The sequence below is a fragment of the Nannobrachium achirus genome (genome assembly GCF_963921795.1).
Source record: "Nannobrachium achirus genome assembly, chromosome: 19".
NCBI classification, from domain to species: domain Eukaryota; kingdom Metazoa; phylum Chordata; class Actinopteri; order Myctophiformes; family Myctophidae; genus Nannobrachium; species Nannobrachium achirus.
In genome coordinates, this window is record NC_137826.1 from 13,219,609 (window position 1) to 13,241,802 (window position 22,194).

The window sequence follows — 22,194 nt, forward strand, 5'->3', positions numbered from 1 at the left end:
AGGAGCACTTTTTCTAGTTCGAATTTTTACTTTGCCAGGATTCGTGTCTGCACTACCCACTACCCAGTGATTCTGATTGCTCATACATGTTCTAAGATTTAAACAGTCATCCACGTTCACTAATTTGGGTGCATGGCACACACTTTTATTTAACATAGCAATTTTCAGTTATTTACCTTTGTTCTGATTTGTTAAATTATTTGACCTCACAGTCTAATTGTCATAATTCCTGTGTCAAAGCTTGAACTGAATGGTGAGGCAACATTAACTACAGGCAGGGGGTTGATTAGAATGTAACCTACTTGTGTTAGTCACTCAAGAAGCCATCAAGAAATATGGAGCCGTTTTAAATACTTTGACATTCACACTTTGATTCATTGTAAAGTTCCCATGAGTAGGCTATCTTTCATTTTATATGCTGTACACTCCAAGAAGAACAAGAACTATGTTGTTTCTAAATAAAACGTACAAATCTGTTTCTAGCAGTACTGTGGTCAGCTGACATGATCATGTACCGTAGTCGCTCACAGAGTAGAAGCGCAAAAAAGGCTGTACTCCTTCTCACAGCTCAACCCGGATCGGGTTGCATGGCAGTTTACTGCATGTTACCTCTCTCCCGTCGTTCCAGTCTCTGTTCACTGTCCAACCTCAATAATGCATAAAATGCCCCAAAGAAAGATTTAAAAGAAACATGATAATATTCCCCAACCAAAACCTTATGTATGCATGTTCCTGTTTCTCTGTGCTGTGCAAGGTTACATTCGTACTGTATCCAGGACCTAGAGTCAACCCAGAGATTAACTTTGAGGTGTTCATCCATAAAGTATATATGGGCTGTCAGACTATCTTAAGATCTTTTTGATTATCCTCCCGAACAAGGTTGTAGATGAGATGAACTTCCATTTGGCCCCCTGTCCCCTTCTTTCACCATTTCAATAAATCAACAATTCCAGCCGTCACCAGTGTTTTATTTCTGTGACATACCCGTTTTCAGTCCAGGCATTCTAAAATACATGAAAAGGTAATCTCAAAAGAACTCAAGCAAATAAAAGTGCAAGGCAACACATTTTTATTTCAAAGGCCTAATTGGCGTTAAGGTACAGCATATTAAATATCGGTTAGTCCAGAGACGGTCATCGCAGAATAACACATACCATTCTTCCTTTACACATTACATTCAGTTTGACGTAAATGAGATATTTTACATAGTGTTAATGTGCTAACATAGAAACAGTGAGGAGTTTTACCAAATACTTTGCCCCTGGGTTGCTGTCACAGCAGGTACATTTATACCTGGCGAGAAGGCAAACTTTAAGTCCATCTTGTTTCCTTAACTTCCTGATAGCTTGTGTTGGCCTGATGGCATCTGTCGGCTCAACACCCAATTAAGACACTTTATACGAGTATGTACTTCATTTTGGTGGTTACCTGTACTTGAGTTAAATGCAATAGTAGCGTCTGTGTTAGTGTTTTAAAAGTCCCTAAGGACTTGTATTACGGAATAATGTATTTTACATCCCTGCACGTAATGTTATATTTCAATAAATATAATAAATAAAAAGTACAAATATCTGAATAGACTGGAACCAGATTGTTATCAAACACTTTTTGTTTGCCGGCAATGCGAACCAAATATTTCCATATCGGAGCAAACTTGGAGTAAAAGACCTCAACGGATGGACAATGAAATGCTAGGGCAAATACATTATTCAAAAAAATGTAATAGGCTTCGTGAAAACCACTCATTGTCATAACCAGCTTTCAACAAGACCCATTCTAACATTTGTCGTCTTGTCGGCACCGTCTGGGCCCGTGGGGACGACAAAAGAAAAAGCACTTGTCCTGTAACATAATTACACACATTCATTCTAATATTCCTGAACACTCAAGAAACCATCATTCAAAAGGTCAACCCTAACAGGCCTTTGTGTTTTCTTAGCAACAGCACTCGGGCAAAGTTGAAGGTTCAGTGTGGAATAGTAATAAATAACTGTTAGAAACTCCTTAATTGTATCCCTTTGTTGCAGTAGAGGATTTGTCCTTCAGTATTTGACTTTCCCGGGAACTTGCACATTCACGCCACTGTAGTCCACCATGTACATCGGCCATTGCTAAAAAGAAAGAAGGAATCAGGACTTCATGATTTGATTTTGAGATCAGTGATCAGACTTTCTAAATGTTTCAATATGATGCATTTCTTTGGTCTGGTTTGAGTTAAATGCAATAGAGAAAAAAGAAGCGGTGCTGTTTATGAGTAATATATCGTTACCGTATCTTTATCACGGTATGACTATGCGCAATATCAGTATCGCAAAATGCAATGATATGGGCGATACATCGCCCTAGGCGATGTATCGCCCATATCGTTGCCGTTTGCCCATATCGTTGCCATTTTTTGGGGAATGTTAAAAGAAACTTTTGCTACACTTAGAATATCAAATAACATGTGTGGGAACGCAATAGCACTTAAAATCAAGAGTGATATTGACTTGTTATTATGCAGTTTTTTTAGTGCTTAGTTTTCACATATTGAATATGAAATCTGTACGGTAATATCGTATCGATTTCGGAATATTTGGCAAAAATACCGAGATATGACATGTTGTCCATATTGTGCAGCCCTAGCTAGCGTACAACAAACTTTGAGCGCTTTGTGCCAAGATGTAAGCCAGATGTAGGCCACGCTCCAGAGCCAAGACATTTAGTGGGCTTACAACACACTTTGAGTGCTTTGTGTCCAGATGTAGGCCAGATGTAGGCCATGCTTCGCATCCCGGAACAAAGCCAGAAGTTGGAGCACCATAGCTCAAAAACTATTTGGGTGACACCATCACTTACAGTATATAATGTTAGCTGTCAAGGCTGAAACAGTGTAGTTATTTAATATTTCAACTGTACATTGATTCTTTCCCCTCCTCTACTTTGTGGAAGATGCACCAAACACTTAAGATCAGCACTATCTATTAATTTAGTTGTATTACCTACCATCACTGGGATCTGATTGGTTGCTACTGCTAGGTCAGATGACACAGGCACTCTGTTGCTCTCCTGGACTCGCTTGCGTTTGCGTCGATTGATGGAGGCCTCTTTCTCTTCTGCAAACACAGAGCAATGTTCTTACATTTGATTTCAGCGCCAAGGCTAACAGGCTTCTGAACTCCTTAAATGAACTCCTTATATGAAGAAATGAACAGCACGCACCTGTGTTGCAAGCTTGAGTACATATTTCTGCAAAAGGCCTGCATGGGTGAAATAAGCAAATTGAGTCTATTCAGTATTTTTCTTTTCAGGCCAGAAGGCCGACATAGCTCTAGTCTCGACACAACTTTAGCTCTCTTCAAAAAAGACTTGCTTGATATAGTGTGCAGTTGGTATTTTATACTTTTTCTATGGTGAAAACAGCAGATATTTGATATGATATGGACTAAAGCCAAAGCAGCCGGAGCACATTAATTCTAAACTACCGTAGCATGCTAGTTTCATCGACTTTCTGAACACACTCTTGCACTACTGCTTGAAACTTTGCCTGGACCAAAACAAAACGTACAGGCTGAGCCGAGGTTCAGGAGTCACTCAAGAGCTCGGGTACTCACTGTAGTTGGCTCTTGACGTTGATAGTAATTTCATCCCTGGCTTGGAGGATTTTCTCCAGGGTTACGATGTCATAGGTGTTGGGGTTTCGGAAGGGAATATCATCCGGAAGGCCACTAACTTCTACAGAGTCTGGACTCGCCCGGATTAGTTTGTATGGGACCACCACAGATCGGTCTAAGCCCAGAGCATCACCTAAAAATAAAGCACATCATATAGATGAGAAATGCATGCTTTGCATGTACTGTATGTGTTGATGACAGCTTATATTACTTAGGTTTGTTAATTGGTAGCTAGCTATGGGTTAAAATGACAGTCTAATTACAGCATGGCCTCCATGGCAAAATCTGAACTTCCGAGATAAGTTACGGTGTGTGATAACAAACATGGCTATGAATTGAAAGAACAAACGGGAAAAATAATTTGTGTTTGATGAAAATGCACATCCTAAAAACTATAGCCTCAAAACATTTTATGTATACCTACTTAAGTGTGTTGAATATTAAAAGGTTAGCAGCAAAAATATCAGATACACAAGCTTACAATGCAATGTTGTGTTGTGATCTTTTGTCCCTGAAGATTTTTGAAAGTATAAAATAGGAGTAAACATTTAAAAATGTCAGTGTTTGGCTCTGGCGTCCACATCAACTTGACAAAGCCAGAACAACAGCACTGCTATTGGTTCCCAGAACTCAGGGCTAGCACTACCTCCTGAGCAGGCCCCACATAAGATCAATGAGAACCTTATCTGGACCCAAGAACAGTGGCGTCAGTTCAGCAAAAGCTAGGGTATGGCAAAGATGGGAGGCATTACATTTTGTATAACACGGTTCTATTGTGGATATGGCAGCCTGGAATGGTTGTTCAAGTGCAGCTAAACTTAACATGTTAGTAAACGTGCCGCAATTAACAATAATGCATTGCACCTGTGTGCAGCTGACCTGCGGAACCTGGGAATATACCATTCTGTCAAGATGGGGAGAATACAAGTGTGGAGAATATAATAATACCTTGTTAAAGTGACCATTTTGTTAAATTTTGCATTTGTAGTTATTTTACTGTAATTTAACAACATAATAACCAGCACAGTAGACAAAGAGACATTCATGGATTTATATTTAAAAGTAACTTATTTTCCCCCCTGGACCCAGGGTATGGCAGCTGCATACCCCTGCCATACCCAATTGACGCCCCTGCCCAAGAAACACATCCAGAACCTGTGAAATACGTTAACACGACACAGCACTGTTCGCTTAGTTCTTGCAGTCTAAAGACACCAAAAAGTAGTCAGGGAAAATTAGCAGAATACCTGTCAAATCTGGGAATAAATTCCTTACCAAACAATTTCTTCACCAATGTGTTCGTAAAGGTGTCTAGTAACATATCTAACAAAGATTGAAATTCAACATCCCTAGGAAAATCTCTGTCAGCTAGGGTAATGCTGGGTCTCATTCACTTACTACACTATACTATAATGGAAAAAAATGACTCCCAAAAAATATGCTTTAAGTGGGATGTGAGGGGTCTAACTAGGTGTTTTTAATTATTCTGAATCCATTGCAAGCATTTGTTTTGCACGAAAAACATTCCTTGGGCTAAAAATGGACCCCCATACCACTGTGAAAAGTGATGACTCATCACTAAACCATAATTTTTATGGGCTGTTTTTAGCCCAATGAATGTTTTTCGTGCAAAACAAATGCTTGCAATGGAAAACACCTAGTTAGACCCCTCACATCCCACTTAAAGCATATTTTTTGGGAGTCATTTTTTCTCTTATAGTATAGTGTAAGTCAATGAGACCCAGAATTACCCTAGCTGTCAAAGATTTTCCTAGGGATGTTGAATTTCAATCTTTGTTAGGTATGTTACTAGACACCTTTACGAACACATTGGTGAAGAAATTGTTTGGTAAGGAATTTATTCCCAGGTTTTTATTAATATTCCCTGACTAAAAGACAGCTAAAAGTCTGGAACTCCATGTGTATGTTTGGGTGTTCAGCTGAACAGTTGGGTTGAACACATACAATCATTCATTCATAGTCTAGGCCTTGGGATTCCCTGACCACACAGATGGACTAGCTGGCTTGGCATGACACATTTGTGACTGAACACAGCTTTATTGGCTGTCCTTCCGAACTTAAGCTAACCTCGGCCGTCTGGTCGATTGAAGCTAGAAGCTGGGTTTGCCAAGGAGAAGGGGGGGAAAAAGCGACTTCCAAAGGCACTAACTCTCCAAAGAATAGCAGCTCTGAACTCTGATAGAAATTATGCTTGATGTTGAATTCATTTAGAACAGTGGTTTTCAACCAGTGGTCCGGGGACCACCAGTGGTCCTTGAAGGGGTTCCAGGTGGTCCCCAGCTAAATGATGGAGAGTTGGTAACCAAATGGACCTTTGTAGATCTAACTCTTGAGTGTAAAATGAAACCAAATGAGTTGGTTTCATTTTACGCTCTCAAGAGTTGAATTATTGTTAAACATCTGCATTCCTTCATTTACAAGAAGTTTACACCAGGGGTCTTCAACAGGGGGTCCGGGACCCCTAGGGGGGTCCTCAGAGTTACTATAGGGGGTCCTCCAAATCTTTGTGTGGTAGAGACCTTTTTTTTTGTAACCACTTGAACCCTAGTGTCCATATTCGGAGAACTTTAGCCAAAAATAGCAGATCTACAAGCTCACAACGCCTCGCGCTGCGAGGCGTTGTGAGCTTGTAGATCTGCTATTTTTGGCAAAGCGTTTTGGTATAGAGGGGAAAAGAGACGACTAATTACAGAGTGAAAGGTCAAGTTTATTATGACGGTTCAAGTGGTTAAATATCTGAAAACACAAATTGACATGAATCCAAAATACACTGATGATTGTGCCGTCAAACAATTAAACTACGGTATATGGTATCTATGGGTTGTGTGGGGGTCCTTGCTTCATCTCTCTCTCAACTAAGGGGTCCTTGGCCTGAAAACGTTGAAAACCCCTGGTCTACACAATCAGAGAAGGGAGAAGAATTGATCTTTTGATCAACGTTGGCCTGTTATTTCTCCTATGGTACCAACACCAATACAGCATGGAATTCAAAATCTAACAAAATATTCTACGTTTTGCGTCTGAGAGGCTATCAAAATGATGGTCCATGGCTCAAATACAGAATAAATAAAGGACCTTGATATGAAATGAGTTGAGAAGCACTGATTTAGAATGCGACCCAGACAGTGTTTTGAAAGCAACAGTATTGATTGTCTTTACAGATGGAGACAACGTGGCTCAGCTCTAAATGTTCCATAATGGAGGTGATGGCCAATGGCTACATTAACCACTTAAACCCCAGCGTCCTTACTGTGGGGAAAGCCCATAACAAACAAACTGATAATACACTAGCATAGAGCCCTGAGGAACTCCGCTCAACCATATGGGGTTTAAGTCAGGGGTCTTCAACAGGGGGTCCGAGACCCCTAGGGGGTCCTCAGAGTTACTACAGGGGGTCCTCCAAATCTTTGTGTGATAGAAACCTTTTTTCTCCTTTTATTATATTAACCACTTGAACCCTAGCGTCCATATTCAGAGAACAAAAATAGCAGATCTACAAGCTCTCAACGCCTCGCGCTGTGAGGCGTTGTGAGCTTGTAGATCGGCGAATTTTGGCAAAGACCTTTGGTGTAGAGGGGGGAAAAGAGCAGACTAAGTACAGAGTGAAAGGTCAAGTTTGTTAAGTATTGACGGTTCAAGTGGTTAAATATCTGAAAACACAAATTGAATGAATCCAATCCAAAATACACTGATGATTGTGCTGTCAAACGATGAAACTATATGGAATCTATGAAAAGGTTGTGGGGGTCCCTGCTTCATCTCTCTCTCAACTAAGGAGGCCCTTGGCCTGAAAACGTTGAAGACCCCTGGTTTAAGTGGTTAAACTCTCTATTCTTAGCAAAAGGGACTTGAGTTGCCTCCGTGTTTGCTGTGCTCTTTTTTCCCCTCTAAAAATCTACAATGAGCTTGTAGACTCACCATATATCTTGTTGAACAGCTCCTTCACTTGCTCACGAAGGACCACTTTCTCCCCCATACGGTTGATGTCATCCTCCTCTGTTGGTTGAAGACATGGCTTAAAGGTGATACACCATGCATTTAAAAAGTATTTATGTCATATTGTTTATGTCCCAAAAACGTTTTTCAAAAGGTTTGAGGCTAAATTACCACTCCTGAATAGAGAGCCTCTCTCATTTTTGAATGGCTCTCAGAGCATTTCAGCTGCAGTACCACCTTTGGCCTGAACTGCGCCACCCCCCCCCCCAAATCTTTTTGAAAAAAACTTTTTTTTTGAAAAAAGATTTATTTTTTTGAAAAAATAAATATATATATTTTTTTATGATGACGTCACAATCGGCAGATGACGTCACAATCGGCAGCAAATCTGGATAGCCTGTTTTGAGAACCCGTGGGATGTACTTTTAACCTTCGCCTTCTCAAAACCAGAGAAAGACACAACGGTCAGAAATGGGACTTTGTGAGGATAGAAGGTGCTAGTGGGACCCCAAAAAAAGGTTTTAAAATAGGAAAAGTGAAATTTCATGGTGTATCACCATTAATGGCATACTTGTACACTAGTATAGTTAGCTGACTGCATATATATAACGTGCAATGTACAATACAGTTAATATGGTAAGTCAACGGCAGTACAAGTATGGAACGGATGTTATTAAATGGTTTACTACTCACCATTTATCGAGGCATAGGCCTTCTTTAGTAAAGTAATACGTCGTGGTGCTGAGAAAAAGAATGAATCGATCCATTGCAAGTTAGTATCAACAGCTCACAGTGACTAATGATTTGTATGAATCCTTCTGATCTATTATACAAAGTGTCCTTACCTGGCTTTGGAATGAGTCCTTGAAAAGGTCTGCAAAGTGGAAAGTGAAACAAAGTGGTATTGATAAAGAGGTAACAAAGAGGTTTAGGAATTCTTTTGACACTTTAGAAAAATCTGCAGAGGAGATTTTCTCTGCTCGTCAAGAAGTCAAAAGGACGTTTAAACATCTTCACAGCATTTGAAGTTATAAGGTTTGTATAGGAGGGGGGGCATGTCTGATAAAATGAATATAAACCGTATTTTCCGGACTATAAGGCGCACTTAAAAGCCTTTAATTTTCTCAAAAAACTACAGTGCGCCTTATAGTCCAGTGCGCCTCATATATGGATCATTCATTGACATTGACATTCCCTTTAGCACAGCTCCATCTGTTGGATGCATAACGCAACGGTAGCGTCTATTATGTGCGCCTTATAGTCAGGTGCGCCTTATATATGAAAACAGTTTGAAAATAGACCATTCATTGACAGTGCGCCTTATAGTCAGGTGCGCCTTATAGTCCAGAAAATACTGTATCTAAATACTGAATCAAGCAACTAAAAAAGTCAAGATGACTTCCCTTCCCCGAACAAGGTAAATTGTGTTCATATATAGACTCTCGACCGTACTTTACCCCTGTGCCACCCAAAGCACCCAACACCCCATAACTTTAATGACTGATGATTGAACAGCACAGCAGTGATTATAATGGAACATATCGTCGTTGTCAGGTGAAAACCTGAAACTGTTTGTTTTGCATTCATCATTTTAAAAATGATTTAAACTAGTGAAAACAGCCGATCTACAAGCACACAACGCCTCGCACCGCGAGGCGTTGTGTGCTTGTAGATCTGCTGTTTTCACTACTTTTGCGCGACAGCCTTGTACGATGAAGCAGGGCTTTACTTTGCGAAAGAACGTACACGTTTGAAACTCGGAGATACGAGGTTTCTGCACCCGACAACGACGATATGATTCCGCTTGTGCCTTTTCCTAACCTGGTTATGGTGAAGCAGATCTTGTCGGCCACCGCTAGGATCCGCTCCAGATTCTGAGAGCCAAACGTGCAGGGTTTCCTGAAGGGGATGCCAGGGGGCAGGCCCTCGATGATGACCGAGCCGGGGTTGCTCTTGATCCGCTTGTAAGGCACTTGGACGGGATACTTGATGCCCAGTGCCTCGCCGTACTTCCTGTTGAACAGGTCCTGGACCTGCTCTCGCAGGGTGTTCGCCAGGTCGATTCTGGACAGCTTGGCCTCCAGGCAGTCTGGGGGGGATCGAGGAGAGGTTGAAAAGATGATTCACCGAGCGTTTTTATGTAATGTGATTGAAATGCGCGCCTTTCCCTCCCACACGGGGCATTTGGTACAGTCACAGCCTCGTTCGAGAGCGCTCGAGTACCTCTCTCCCATCAGCGCTTGATTATATTAAACCCCACATATTGTTTCCTGGAACACACGAGTGGCATAGAATATTTGTTCAGTCTGGAACTTCTGAAACGTATAACTTAAAGGAGCTATAGTCAACTTTTTCTTGAAAAACGGATGCTAAAATAAAAATAATGTTTCGAAAATATTTTATAAAAAAATAAGCTTCATATATGTGTTTCAATTAAAAAATGACCACAAAAAGCGGAAAAATAATGATAAAATAATCATTTTGGCCCTTTGTTTACATTTACAGGGCCCGTAAATGTAAACAAAGGGCCAAAATGATTATTTTATCATTATTTTTCCGCTTTTTGTGGTCATTTTTTAATTGAAACACATATATGAAGCTTATTTTTTTTATAAAATATTTTCGAAACGTTATTTTTATTTTAGCATCCGTTTTTCAAGAAAAAGTTGACTATAGCTCCTTTAAGTGTCCACTGTACATAGGGCATGGCAGTGGCGGCCAATTTGTGGTGCCACAGCTAGAAAAATCCAGTATTCTTTCCCCATAGAGATTTTCAATTTTTTTTAATTATTTTAAGTCTGGAACAGTGTCATCAGTTCAGCAAAAGCTAAGGTATGGCAACATGACTGGTGTCTTGTAGGTGCGCCAAAGACACCAGTCATGTTGCCATACCTTAGCAACAGGCATGATACATTTAATTTAAGAAGTACATTTTCCCCCCCGTTTCTACGGCTGGATATGGCAGCCTGGAACGGTGGTTCAAGTGCAGCTAAATTAACAATAATGCATTGCACCTGTTCAGCTGACCTGCGGAACCTGGGAATAAACCAAGATGGGGAGAATACAAGTGTGGAGAATATAATTATAATACCTTGTTAAAGTGACCATTTTGTTAAATTTAGCATTTGTAGTTATTTTATTGTAATTTAACAACATAATAACGAGCACAGATAGACAAAGAGACATTCATGGATTTATATTTAAAAGTAACTTTTATTTTACCCCCTGGACCCAGAGTATGGCAGCTGCATACCCCTGCCATACCCAATTGACGTCCCTGGTCTGGAACCAAGAAAAGTAATATTTCTGTGCGGACTCCTGGAAGAATTGATGTTTCAAGAGCAGTAGCTAAAGGGGATCTGAATAAACCATGCAGGAAGCTGGGTGCTGAAAATGCTACAATAGATATTGACCTTCATTTCAGCAACAGCTATGTTTCAGAGATAAGAAAGTGATCCATGCAGCTTTGTAAACATTACATTCAGTTCATGAAACATTTGTCCTTAAAACACACCTGAAAAGCCTGGTCTCTTGGATAAAGCTGCGGCATCCTCTGTCACTGAATCCGTCGAATCCAGTTCTTTGGAGAAAGAAGGATAATTACTTATGTCAGGATTTCTTCGACATTTGTATTGTTCTTTCAGAAGATGTATCGTTTTATAAATGGAGCGTTTTGGCCGCTCCTTATTTTAGAATTGCTGTCAAGCTTTTTGACAACAACACCTTTTTAGAGTTGTACCAAATATACCAAAAGGGCCCGACCTCATCCCATAACTTTTATAGAGCAGGAACAAAAGAAAACTGAATCTATAATTACCCTTAAGTGCTCTCAGCTTGTAGAATTCTCAGCTTGAACTGAAATGACGTTTCTCAACACTCTGGCCCACAAAACATCTTTAACAAAACTTACATTTTGGTGTTGGTCATCTTAACGTCCTATATAGTTTGTGGACCAGTATTGCCCCCCTCCGTTTCCCCCAAAATAGCCAATCTAAAGCTCACAATTCGCCTCCTGCGACGCGGTGTGAGATCTACTATTTTTCGCCAAAGGTTCGGCGAAATTCCCAGGAAAGGGATGTTAGGGTTCATGTCGTTATCATTGTAGGATTCTGAAATCTATAAAGACTACTTCAAATGGATTTGAATTCAGAAAATGTCTGCAGAAAATGTAAAACTGGATCTGATCTTGAAATAATCTATGAGTAAATTAAACCTAGGAGGAAGATGGACGTACCTGAATCACAGGTCGGGGTGGAAGGCAACTCTTGTTTTACTTGCTCAGTTAACAGCTCCGGTCTGGAGAGAAACCAACAGCAATCATGAATACCAGAAGAAGTACACATGCAGCTATGTTGGCAGTTCTTAACCAGTTAACAACCTTTGTTCAAATTAAGGCTGGGCAATTAACTGAAAAGGAAAGGATATCGAAACAGGTATTTAGAACCCATAAGCGACTTCATCTTGCTCACGTTGGTAATCAAAAAGCAGGTTTTTTTATGTTGATTTCTTTATTATTATTATTATTATTTGTCAACAAATCAAGACAAACAAAATCGAATTGATTAGTCATATTCAACTAAATCGATTAGTCTTTTAACCATGTAAGCCCTGTATTTTACAGTACTTCATTATACAATGGTAGGGTACAGAAATAGTGAAAAAAGTGATTGCTAAAACTATTCTTATATGGTACAGGTAGGCCTATGTTTAATACCATTTCACATTTCATATTTACATGTCGATTTAAGCTCTGAACTTAATGCTAGAGATGCTCTAGTATGTCTAGACTAGAGCATCTAGAAAATGTGTCTTTGAATATTTCAAATCCTTCTAAGGTTTTTTGAAAAAAAACCTTCAGTATGTTTCTATGTCAGTGGCGCTCAAACTTTTTCATGTGAAGGAACCCCAAAATGATATGTATTTGGCCACGGACCCCCATCTCAAAATATTTAGTTCCAGGGACCCCCCAGAAGCAAAATGTGAGTTACAAATGTTCGCTTAAAAAAATACAGATATTCAAAGACTTGCACACATTTTCCCGACTAATAGCAGATCTACAAGCAGACGCCCTGTGTGTACAGTATGTGATTCCTCCCTGCAGCGGCTCTCACCTTATGATGACAAACTGGATGTGACTGCTAACAGCCAGGATCTTGCGCAGTTTGGCTGCTCCAAAGCAGTTGGGCCTCCGGAAGGCGATGCCCTCTGGCAGCCCGGTGACGTACAGCTCCTCGGGGTACATCTGGAACTTGGAGTAGGGGACCGTGGCTGGCTCGGGAAGGCCCAGAGCCTCAGCTATGTAGAGAGTAGGGGTACAACAGTTAATCAATAATCAATATTTTTAAGAAATAATCGATGAATCCCTATTTTGGACATGTCACTATAGGTGAAACTGAAAAAAGGTTTTTATCTTTGAAAATAGACAATCTACAAGCTATCAATGTGTCGTGATGGGGATCATTGTGAGTATAGAATAATGCGTACGTGGTATGTGGTTAATCGATTTGTTGATATAGAGAACAAAAACAAAAACATGCTTCTCATGTATTTCGATATATATAAAGAAATATCGATAGAATAATCGCAATGAATCAATAGCTGCAGCCCTACTAGAAAGAACGGAAGTGCTTGTTTCATTGATTAGGTGTAATTGTAATCTCAGTATGGCAGTGGGAAATGGATTCTTCAGGCCTGTCTGGACAGGACTGCTTTCACTGGAGAAGGGCAGGCATTGTAGTTTCCATTAGCACAAATGCTTTAGTTACATACAGAATGCCATTTGTGATAGTCGCTTATTTTCATCAATCATGTTTTTGATTAATCGAATAACCGGAAAGCACAAAAATGGCCGGACTACAAGCTCACAATGTGTCCCATTAAAAATAAAACAAATAAATAAAAAAGTTGGGACTTTGGGTTCTGATTACCTACAAAATGCACAACTTTTGGTTGATTTTCCCTCCTCTGAAATGGCATGGGCTGGAGTAATACATTCAGATAGCACAGATAACACAAAAACATATGTATGCGAGCACACAGACAGACAGACAGACAGACAGACAGACAGACAGACAGACAGACAGACATGAGGGCCAATAAGAGTTGATTTGACTTGATTGTAAATGAGCACTCTATATGCCAAAGTACCTCCAGGCACTAAAGCTGACGGTTTGTAAATTGAGAACGCCATCAGAATCCCTGTCAGTTCATAAGCACCACCATTTCAGAGCACATCTTAAAGACACGCTGGCCAAGGAAGAAATAAACAGGTTTATATAACCATATATCCTGTAACTTATTTACTAACACTACTCATCATCTATTCGTCACATCTGAAACATTGGTTTTCAGTTCCAACTGAAATCCCCTGACCGAGCATTCAGATAGCCTTAAAAAAAGCAATTTAGCAGACGCTCGTATCCGAAGTGACTTACAAAATGCAATGAACCCTTGTCAGGGGAAACGGCCACGTGAATAGAGCACAAGAAAACAATGAAGTGCTACAGAGGCTAAGTGCTAATAGCGGCAACTTATTTATGGTCAAAATGACATTAGTGAAATAAGGGGGAGGAGGAGGAGGAAAGTCACTATCAAGTGAGTACGGTATTCACACGGCACCAGGGAAAACTACCGCAAGGTCCCACATATGATTCAATCTGTTTTCTTACAAACACTACACTGTAGGGGTGCAACAGTTAATCAAACTCCAATAATAGAACATAATCATCAGGTATTATGATTATACTTGGAGGAAGGTTTTTTTCAAAAAAGTGCACAGAAAGAGTTAAAATTATGTTTTTAAGTGACCACACCCACCTGTTCATTAACACATGGGAAGCCAAGGTTTCTAACATTTCTAGCTGTTGCTGCTGCCGCCGTTCACTTACGCTTTCATTTTGAAGAGCCTCGGAAGCTTTGTGCGTGTGCACGTGAGTGTCCACTGACGATTGAGGAGGATAATCCATTTGTTTACAAACGCTCGTGAAACTAAAATCCAAACCGGGGCCGACCATCGCGGTAAAGTGTCGCCGTGAAAACAGGCAGATCTCTGCTTCCCTGGCGTTCTTTGCACCTTATTCATAGATAAAGCCCTTTTTATGTTTCAGCATAGAATAGAAATCAATGCAGCCTAGACGCGCCATTTTGTTTCTCTGCGAGCCACGTTATGACTTATGGACCAGGGTCTTTCGCGTGATTCCTAAACCCACCAGGCTTGAGCTAAGACCCGCCTCGCGGAAACGCCTCTCTCAATAATCTTAAGTATGAAAATGCATATAGTGCTCTTAAAGCAATACAATAGGCCTACCTACTACCTACTGATCCATTACAATAATACACGCAGCATAATATGCCCAAAGAAAGCCATATCCAAACTATAACAATTTAACTAATCAGTAAGAGTTTTTATTTTGAGCACAGTAGTGACAAATTAATAGCTTTCTCAGTACGTTTTTCTCTTTAGCAAAGTTACAAAGTTTTCCCTTTTTTAAGCACAGTACAAAGTAATTTTTTTAAGCACAGTTTATTTTGAGCACTGTAGTGACAATTAAATTAATAGCTGTGCATTGTGCAAATGCAGGCTTTTCTCAGTACAAGTTTTAAGATTGTCTTCATGCCTTTACTAGGTCTGACTTTATCCACCCTCCATGTGTCCTGCAAGGATTTCAGCCACTCCTGGAAGTTCTTGCGTTTCCACGAGGCGGGTCTTAGCTCAAGCCTGGTGGGTTTAGGAATCACGCGGGTCTTTCACAGGTACTTGAGATATGAATCAGTTTCCACTTTCCAGTTGTTGTTTTTTTTTGTTGTGTGCTTGTACATCGGCTGTTTTCACTAGTTTAAATCATTTTTAAAATGATAAATACAATACTGGCTTTCAAGCAGTTTCAAGGGGCACACTTGACCCTTCTCAGGGGCACACCAAAGGTCCCCAGGCACAGTGGTTGAGAAACACTGATCTAAGCAGTTCTCTCTCTCTATACAGTATATGCAGCTTACCATACTTAATGCTGAAGAGACTTTCCACTTGCCTCCGCAGCTGCAGAATCATCTCTCCTATGTCCTCAATGAGACTTCCTGTTGAAAACACCAGACACAAAACCTCTGTAAATCAAGAACACAAAGACACTAACGGCCGGACTACACCAAGCCTTTTCGTGCGCGTCAGTGCGTATGCGTGCATATGCGGGGCGCGCGCACGTATGCGCGTTTTGGATAGATCCAATGTATATCAATTCAGCCGGCTACACCAGGCGTACGGATAGCGCGAACCACGGATACGCATTCCCTAAAAATAGGATTGGTTCTATTTTTTAAGTAGGCGTATGCGTTTTGTACACAGACTATCTGGTCTTCCTCACATATACTCCCTCCTTGGTGTAGCCTGGAGCGTTTACGCATACGCGAGCCTCTTCACGGACAGTACGCGCATGTGCACATTTTTTGGTGTAGTCCGACCGTAACGTACAATTTGTATGTGTACATTTACACTGCATTGCACAGCAGTGTTTAACTATTGCTGTAGTGTGCAGAATGCAGTGGATTCAGATAATCTCATATTGGTCATTTCTAACATGACCTTTTGAAAGCTTATTTTCTTCTCTACTGTACCTTCAGAGGGTTTCCGGAGGACCTGGGAGGCTGTTTTGGCTGGTAGAACTTCAGCTGCAAGATATGAAGGGACATATTAGAGGAGTACGGACAGTGGAGGAAAGTAACTAAATACATGTACTGAAGTACTGTACTCTACTGCAGGGGTTTTCAAAGTGGGTGACGGGGCACCCTGGGGTGCCGTGACGGCAGTCCAGGGGTGCCCCGAGATAAATTGATAATATTTGGAATTTGTTTGGACACTTGAAAAAATATTTAGTGTAATTTTAAACTTGTAGTACAAAGTTATTTTCAGTCAGTTCTAACGAAAATGGCTATTATCTCAACGTTTTCCTCGCAACATAATCACTAAAATATCGTCACTGTCGGGCAGAAACCTCGTATCTCCAAGTTTCAAATTTGTAAGTTTTTTTTTTCCCAAAGTAAAGCCCTGCTTCATCATACAAGGCCGTCGCACAAAAGTAGTGAAAACAGCAGATAGGTTGTGTGCTTGTAGATCGGCTGTTTTCACTAGTTTAGTTCGTTTTTTTTTTTATTATATAAAAAACGAATGGTTTTGGACATACAAGGTTTCCACCCGACAACGACGATATACTTTATCATACAAAGTATCAATAGCAAAAATAAATTGTCCATCTACAAGCCGTAGAACTGATATTTTAGAACATTATGAATAGAATGTTGAAAGTTTGGGCTAATTTAACAATGGGCGCCAGGTTGAAAGTGGTTAACAAATGACGAAGTCCTGTGAGAAAGCAGAGATGTAACAACGGGGATTAACTTGTTTACTTAAGTGGTATATAGATAGATTCCTTGAGGCATGATCTTAGTATTGTGCTTTGACAACCAAAAGGCTGCTGAAAACCCATTTGACAATAATTGGCTCAGTCTGGCTGCACAAGGGTAATATTAAAATAGTAAAGATGGGGGAGAAAAAAAAGCACAACTTGCACATTAATAAGCAAGCAAGCAGCAAAGCACCTGCCCAAGCGACAACATCCACTGTGAAGCTCACGGTAATCTATTTTCAGAGACGTTTTTTTTCCTTCCCCCAAAACATTTTCTGCTTTCTAGTTTAGTCTGTGTAGTCTCTGCAGGGGCTTTCATCCTAAGATACAGCACCATCATCATCTCTCATTGAAACAGCAAGCTTTGCATTCTCATACATAATAAAGAGGTAAATATTTATTTGAAACCTCTACACAGGTTTATAGGTTTATATGAAGCGTGACAAAATGGTTACAAAACCCAATGCTGTTAAAGGGATGTTTCACTTTCAAAAAAAACTTTTTTGTCATTTTATTGTCTAATCAGGCTTTTGGGAACACCCAGGACAGTTTTTGAATTTCTTCATTCAGTATTTAGATATTTGATATTCATTTCCCCCCATTTTGCCCCCTTCCAGGACCTTCCTATACAAACCCATTATAACTTCAAACTCCATTTTAACCATGTTAGATTCAATGAAAACACCTGTCCTTTTTTGACTCCTAACACCCTCCAAATACGTGAGCAGGCCGCGTTTTTTCAATAACTTTTTTCATTTATTTTTTATAATCTTTTATTGTATTTAATACTTTTCATTTCCCCAAAAGATTAATAGAAATCAATGAAACATTTTATCGAAAAAACACAGCCTGCTCACGTATTCGGAGGGTGTCAGGAGTCACCAGAAAAAAGGACAGGTGTTTTAATTGAATCTATCATGGTTAAAATGGAGTTATAATGGGTTTGTATAGGAAGGTCCTGGAAGGGGGAAAATGGGCGAAAATGAATATCAAATATCTAAATACTGAATGAAGAAATTCAGAAACTGTCCGATACATTTTTGACCAAACATACGTATATTCCTGATGTGATTGATATATTTCTCATGTGAAAGCTCGCTTACAACAGTAATAATGCAAGTGTGTGCTGTGGGCATTTAAAGTTGAAGAGTAAATTATTCTTAATGTCATACTGTATTTACTGTACTTACCATCATTTTCTTTCCTTAAGAGGTCATTTGTGAAAGAAAAGAAAACTTAAAAATAGCACAATGAAATCAACAAAATAAATCAAAAAACAAAAAGCCACCTAGGCTAAGGCCAGGACCACTTGAGTAGAGACTTCGTTCTTAGGGTTCTAATACCAGGCATGTACAATGTTTGTGGTATAAATTTAGCAAAAATGTCCTCATATACCCATTTGCACTGAGAAATCACTTGATAAATAGATATATTTTTATTTTATAGAACAACATGCAGAGTTTCTCAATATGTGGGCCCACAAGAGTTTCTTTTCACCACTAAGGTTGGTTTCTATGCAGTGCTTCTAAGCACACATTTTGGAAAACTCACTGCCTTTTGTGTGCCTTACAAGTTCTCCTCATACTGGATCGGACACAGACAGAGGAAATAAATAGGGATAAATCGCAAACTATTTTACGGGACGATTCTCAAAATGCAGCTGGATGAATGAGGCACAGTTTGGGAGTTTGAAGTGAACCACTTAAGCCTGATTTTGTCGTAAGACGGTGTCATGCAGTTAGGGCTGTCACAATTATTACATAATCGTCTAATCGTGATTATTTGACATTATCGCAATTATTTTGTCATAATCGTCATAATCGTGAATGTTGAAAAATGTCAGAAATAGTGGAAATAGCAGATCTACAAGCTCACAACGTGTCGCATCGCAACGCGTTGTGAGCTTGTAGATCGGCTATTTCCACTATCAATGTAATTTTTTAAGTAGTAAGTTGTCAAATATGACAGTAATTTATTTGTGTGTTTAGGTTATGTGTCATATCTGCCATATGCAACTTCAAAGCCTAAAAGCCAAACAGAAATGTAATTATCAACGACAAAAACACAATTAAAACGTTAATCGCCAATTATTTGAGTGACAATTAATCGTCATGTAAAATGTCATATCGTGACAGCCCACATGCAGTGAAAATTGCTGATCGACAAGCCTACGACACATCGTCATCACAACAAATTGTGAGACCGTAGATTGGCCATTTTCGCCTGTGATGATTGACGTGCCCAAAATAGGAACGCCAGTGATGCAGTTGAAGTCTACTCAAATGTTCCTGATAACCTTCCTCTATCTCAGTCTACAGGATATAATTGGGAGATATAATAGGGTGTGCTGGGTCTTAATTGGAGTTTTAAGGAGCGGTTTGGACACACTAACGCAGTAGCTAAACGGGGGACTAGAGACGAAAACGGAACTCGCAATCTGGAAATGTGCACAAACGATCAGTCTTCGCACTTTGTCTTTTCTTCACTTTCCTTTTATCTTTTTCTCCCAATTTTATTCATTCTGTCAATTTCCAAGTCTCCGTAAGCTGTCCCTTGTCGCTGCCAGCCAGTAAGGGACTGGCTGGCGATAGAGAGGGTGTGAGCGCATGTCTCCTCTGACAAGTATGACAGTCCGCTTCTTTTCACCTGACAGTGAGAGGTATCCCATGGAGCAGGGGTTTTCAAAGTGGGTGACGGGGCACCCTGGGGTGCCGTGACGGCAGTCCAGGGGCGCCGCGAGATAATTTGATAATATTTGGAAATGATTTGGACAATTAAAAACAACCATTTAGGATCATTTTAAACTTGAATTGTAAATCTTCAGTCACCAAAATAGCCATTATCTCAATGTTTTCCTCGCTAAAATATGCCATAAATATAAGGTGCCAGAAGTGAAAAGGCACCCCTACATTCATTAAGATAATGTAGGGGTGCCTTGGATGAATAAAGTATTTGTAGAGCTGCCCTGAGCCAAAAAGGTTTGGGAACCCCTGCCATGGAGGACGCAACACGTGCGGAGGAACACACTACCCCTCCCAGTTCCACCCCCTGCTGAGAACAGGCACCCTGACCAACCAGTAGGAGTCACTAGTGCAGCGAACACAGCCAATTGTGTTTGGTTCATTGGCTGTCTCCACATTTTTATTACCAGACCATAAATATATATATATATATATATATATATATATATATATACACATACACATACGGTATATAGATTAAGGTTTATGTTAGGTTTATGTTAATTTTATATTAAGAAAAATAAAAGTCACGAAAACAGGTTATTTGAGCTGAAACATTGTAACATTTCCAGAGTGAGAGCCATTGTTTGTGTCATAAGCCCTGGGACCAAGAGCAGATCTACGGTATAGGTTGGGGGTGGGGTATATATAAAGGCTGGGTGACTGGGTATACACTACTAGTGACTGGGGCATTTTAGGAGAGTGGGGGGTGAGGGGGGGGGGGGGGGGGAGGCATGGGAAGGCGGGGAGAGGAAGCAATCTAATAAAAGTGGTCTCATACGTGTGTGACACGGCTTATTTAGCTCCCTAACAATGGGCAGAGCACGTGTTGGCAGAGCTGGCTGGCATCAGGCTGTCTGTGGTGGTGGTGGTGGGTGTGAGGTGGGGGGGGGGGTCGGGAGGGGGGGGGGGACTGTGTCAGAGGCTGCCTGGTGGGCGTCCCCCCACCCTGGAGCTGCTGCTGCTGCTGCAGTGAAAAGAGCGTGTGTGAAGAAGCGGGGGCCACCACAGTGGCAAAGAGGCCTCCTGCCTGCAGTTACCTGAGTGGTTCTCCAGGGGGTGGTGTGGAGCAGAGGGTGAGGCTGTGGCCGGACATGCTGCGGTCAGTATGGGCTCAGCCACAGGCTCACTGCAGGGCTCCTCTGAGGACGCACCGGCCTCTGGGTATGAGGAAGACACCAGCAAGGACAGTTAGGACATTTAGGCCTGAACTCAAATATGTGTCACTTTAGATCTTCAACACTTAAGCCATTCTTTTATGCTTTAACTATAGAAAAATAGCAGGTATACGGTTATCTCCATTCCGACACTAACCCTAACCCTAAACATAACCTCTATGGAAGTGTCGCCACTCCGACAATACGAACTCAATGTCGGAGTGGCGAAATGTCGTAATGGAGACATGTCCCCCAGGTATACAAGCTCACAGCGCGGCACCGAGTCCACACTCACAGCGCTGCGAGCTTGTAGACCTGCTATTTTTGAAGATTTGCGCAAGTCTTTGAATATTTTTTGACCCGAGTCTATAAATGTCTTCTAAATCCTTCTTCTAAAATCAGTGGTTCTCAAACGTTTTCATGTCAAGGACCCCCGAAATGACATGTATTTGGCCCGCCGACCCTCATCTCAAAATATGTTGTTCCAGGCACCACCCAGAAGCAAATGTTTCGAGTTACAAATGTTCGCTTTTAAAAATATGTATTCAAATCATGATTTTTCAAAAATAGCAGATCTACAAGCTCACGGCACGGAGTGCCACCCTATGAGCTTGTATATCTGCTATTTCTCAATAGTTAAGATGGAGAGCATTTGTGGTGAACAACAATTCTAAAGAATAGGAATACTATAGGGCACTTAGGGCACAGTCACACCACACTTATATTCTACCTATGAGGGCGGTTTCTGCCAATGCATTTCAATGGGAATGGAGTGTGTTTTTTTTATATGTGTATTTTAAGCGAACATTTGTAAGTCAAATTTTGCTTCTGGGGGGTCCCTGGAACTAATTATTTTGAGATGGGGGTCAGTGGGCCAAATACATATAATTTTGGGGGTCCTTCACATGAAAAGGTTTGAGCACCACTGACAGAAACATAGAAGGATTTGAAATATTCAAAGACTTGCAAAAAAATAAATCTCCAAAAAATAGCAGATCTACAAGCTCGCAAGGCGTGGCACCGAGTGCCGTGCTGTTAAAAGTACCCAGGGCCCAGAATTTGGTGTGACACTCCCTGTATACGGTTTATGTAAGCCATTTACCATGAGAGGGAGTGGGTTGTTGGCTGATTTACCACTGTTTCAGGGTTCCATATAAATGAAAGAAAACACAGTTGTAACTTGCAAGGTTATTTAGTTACAATCAACTGCAACACAACAGTGGGCGGGGTCCATGAGCCAACTCGAGGTTGTTGACTGATTTAACACTGTTTTAAGCCAATCAGAATCCAG

The 22,194-nt window shown here is 40.6% G+C and overlaps 1 protein-coding gene across 1 annotated transcript in view; it reads right to left on the reverse strand.

Annotated features, from left to right (window-relative positions):
* Positions 1 to 1,096: 1,096 nt before the first annotated feature.
* The window catches only part of gtf2ird1 (GTF2I repeat domain containing 1), a 57,212-nt gene continuing 36,114 nt past the window's right edge, over positions 1,097 to 22,194 (reverse strand). Inside the window, exons 14-27 of the mRNA XM_080749880.1 lie at positions 20,787 to 20,906; positions 16,218 to 16,271; positions 15,606 to 15,683; positions 12,722 to 12,905; positions 11,845 to 11,906; positions 11,125 to 11,190; positions 9,432 to 9,699; positions 8,456 to 8,484; positions 8,304 to 8,351; positions 7,593 to 7,670; positions 3,594 to 3,786; positions 3,202 to 3,239; positions 2,986 to 3,095; positions 1,097 to 2,111 (exon numbers count right to left, since the gene is read on the reverse strand). Coding sequence (XP_080606006.1) covers positions 2,043 to 2,111; positions 2,986 to 3,095; positions 3,202 to 3,239; positions 3,594 to 3,786; positions 7,593 to 7,670; positions 8,304 to 8,351; positions 8,456 to 8,484; positions 9,432 to 9,699; positions 11,125 to 11,190; positions 11,845 to 11,906; positions 12,722 to 12,905; positions 15,606 to 15,683; positions 16,218 to 16,271; positions 20,787 to 20,906 — 1,397 coding nt within the window. The 3' untranslated portion in view covers positions 1,097 to 2,042. The remainder of the gene's footprint in view (positions 2,112 to 2,985; positions 3,096 to 3,201; positions 3,240 to 3,593; positions 3,787 to 7,592; positions 7,671 to 8,303; positions 8,352 to 8,455; positions 8,485 to 9,431; positions 9,700 to 11,124; positions 11,191 to 11,844; positions 11,907 to 12,721; positions 12,906 to 15,605; positions 15,684 to 16,217; positions 16,272 to 20,786; positions 20,907 to 22,194) is intronic.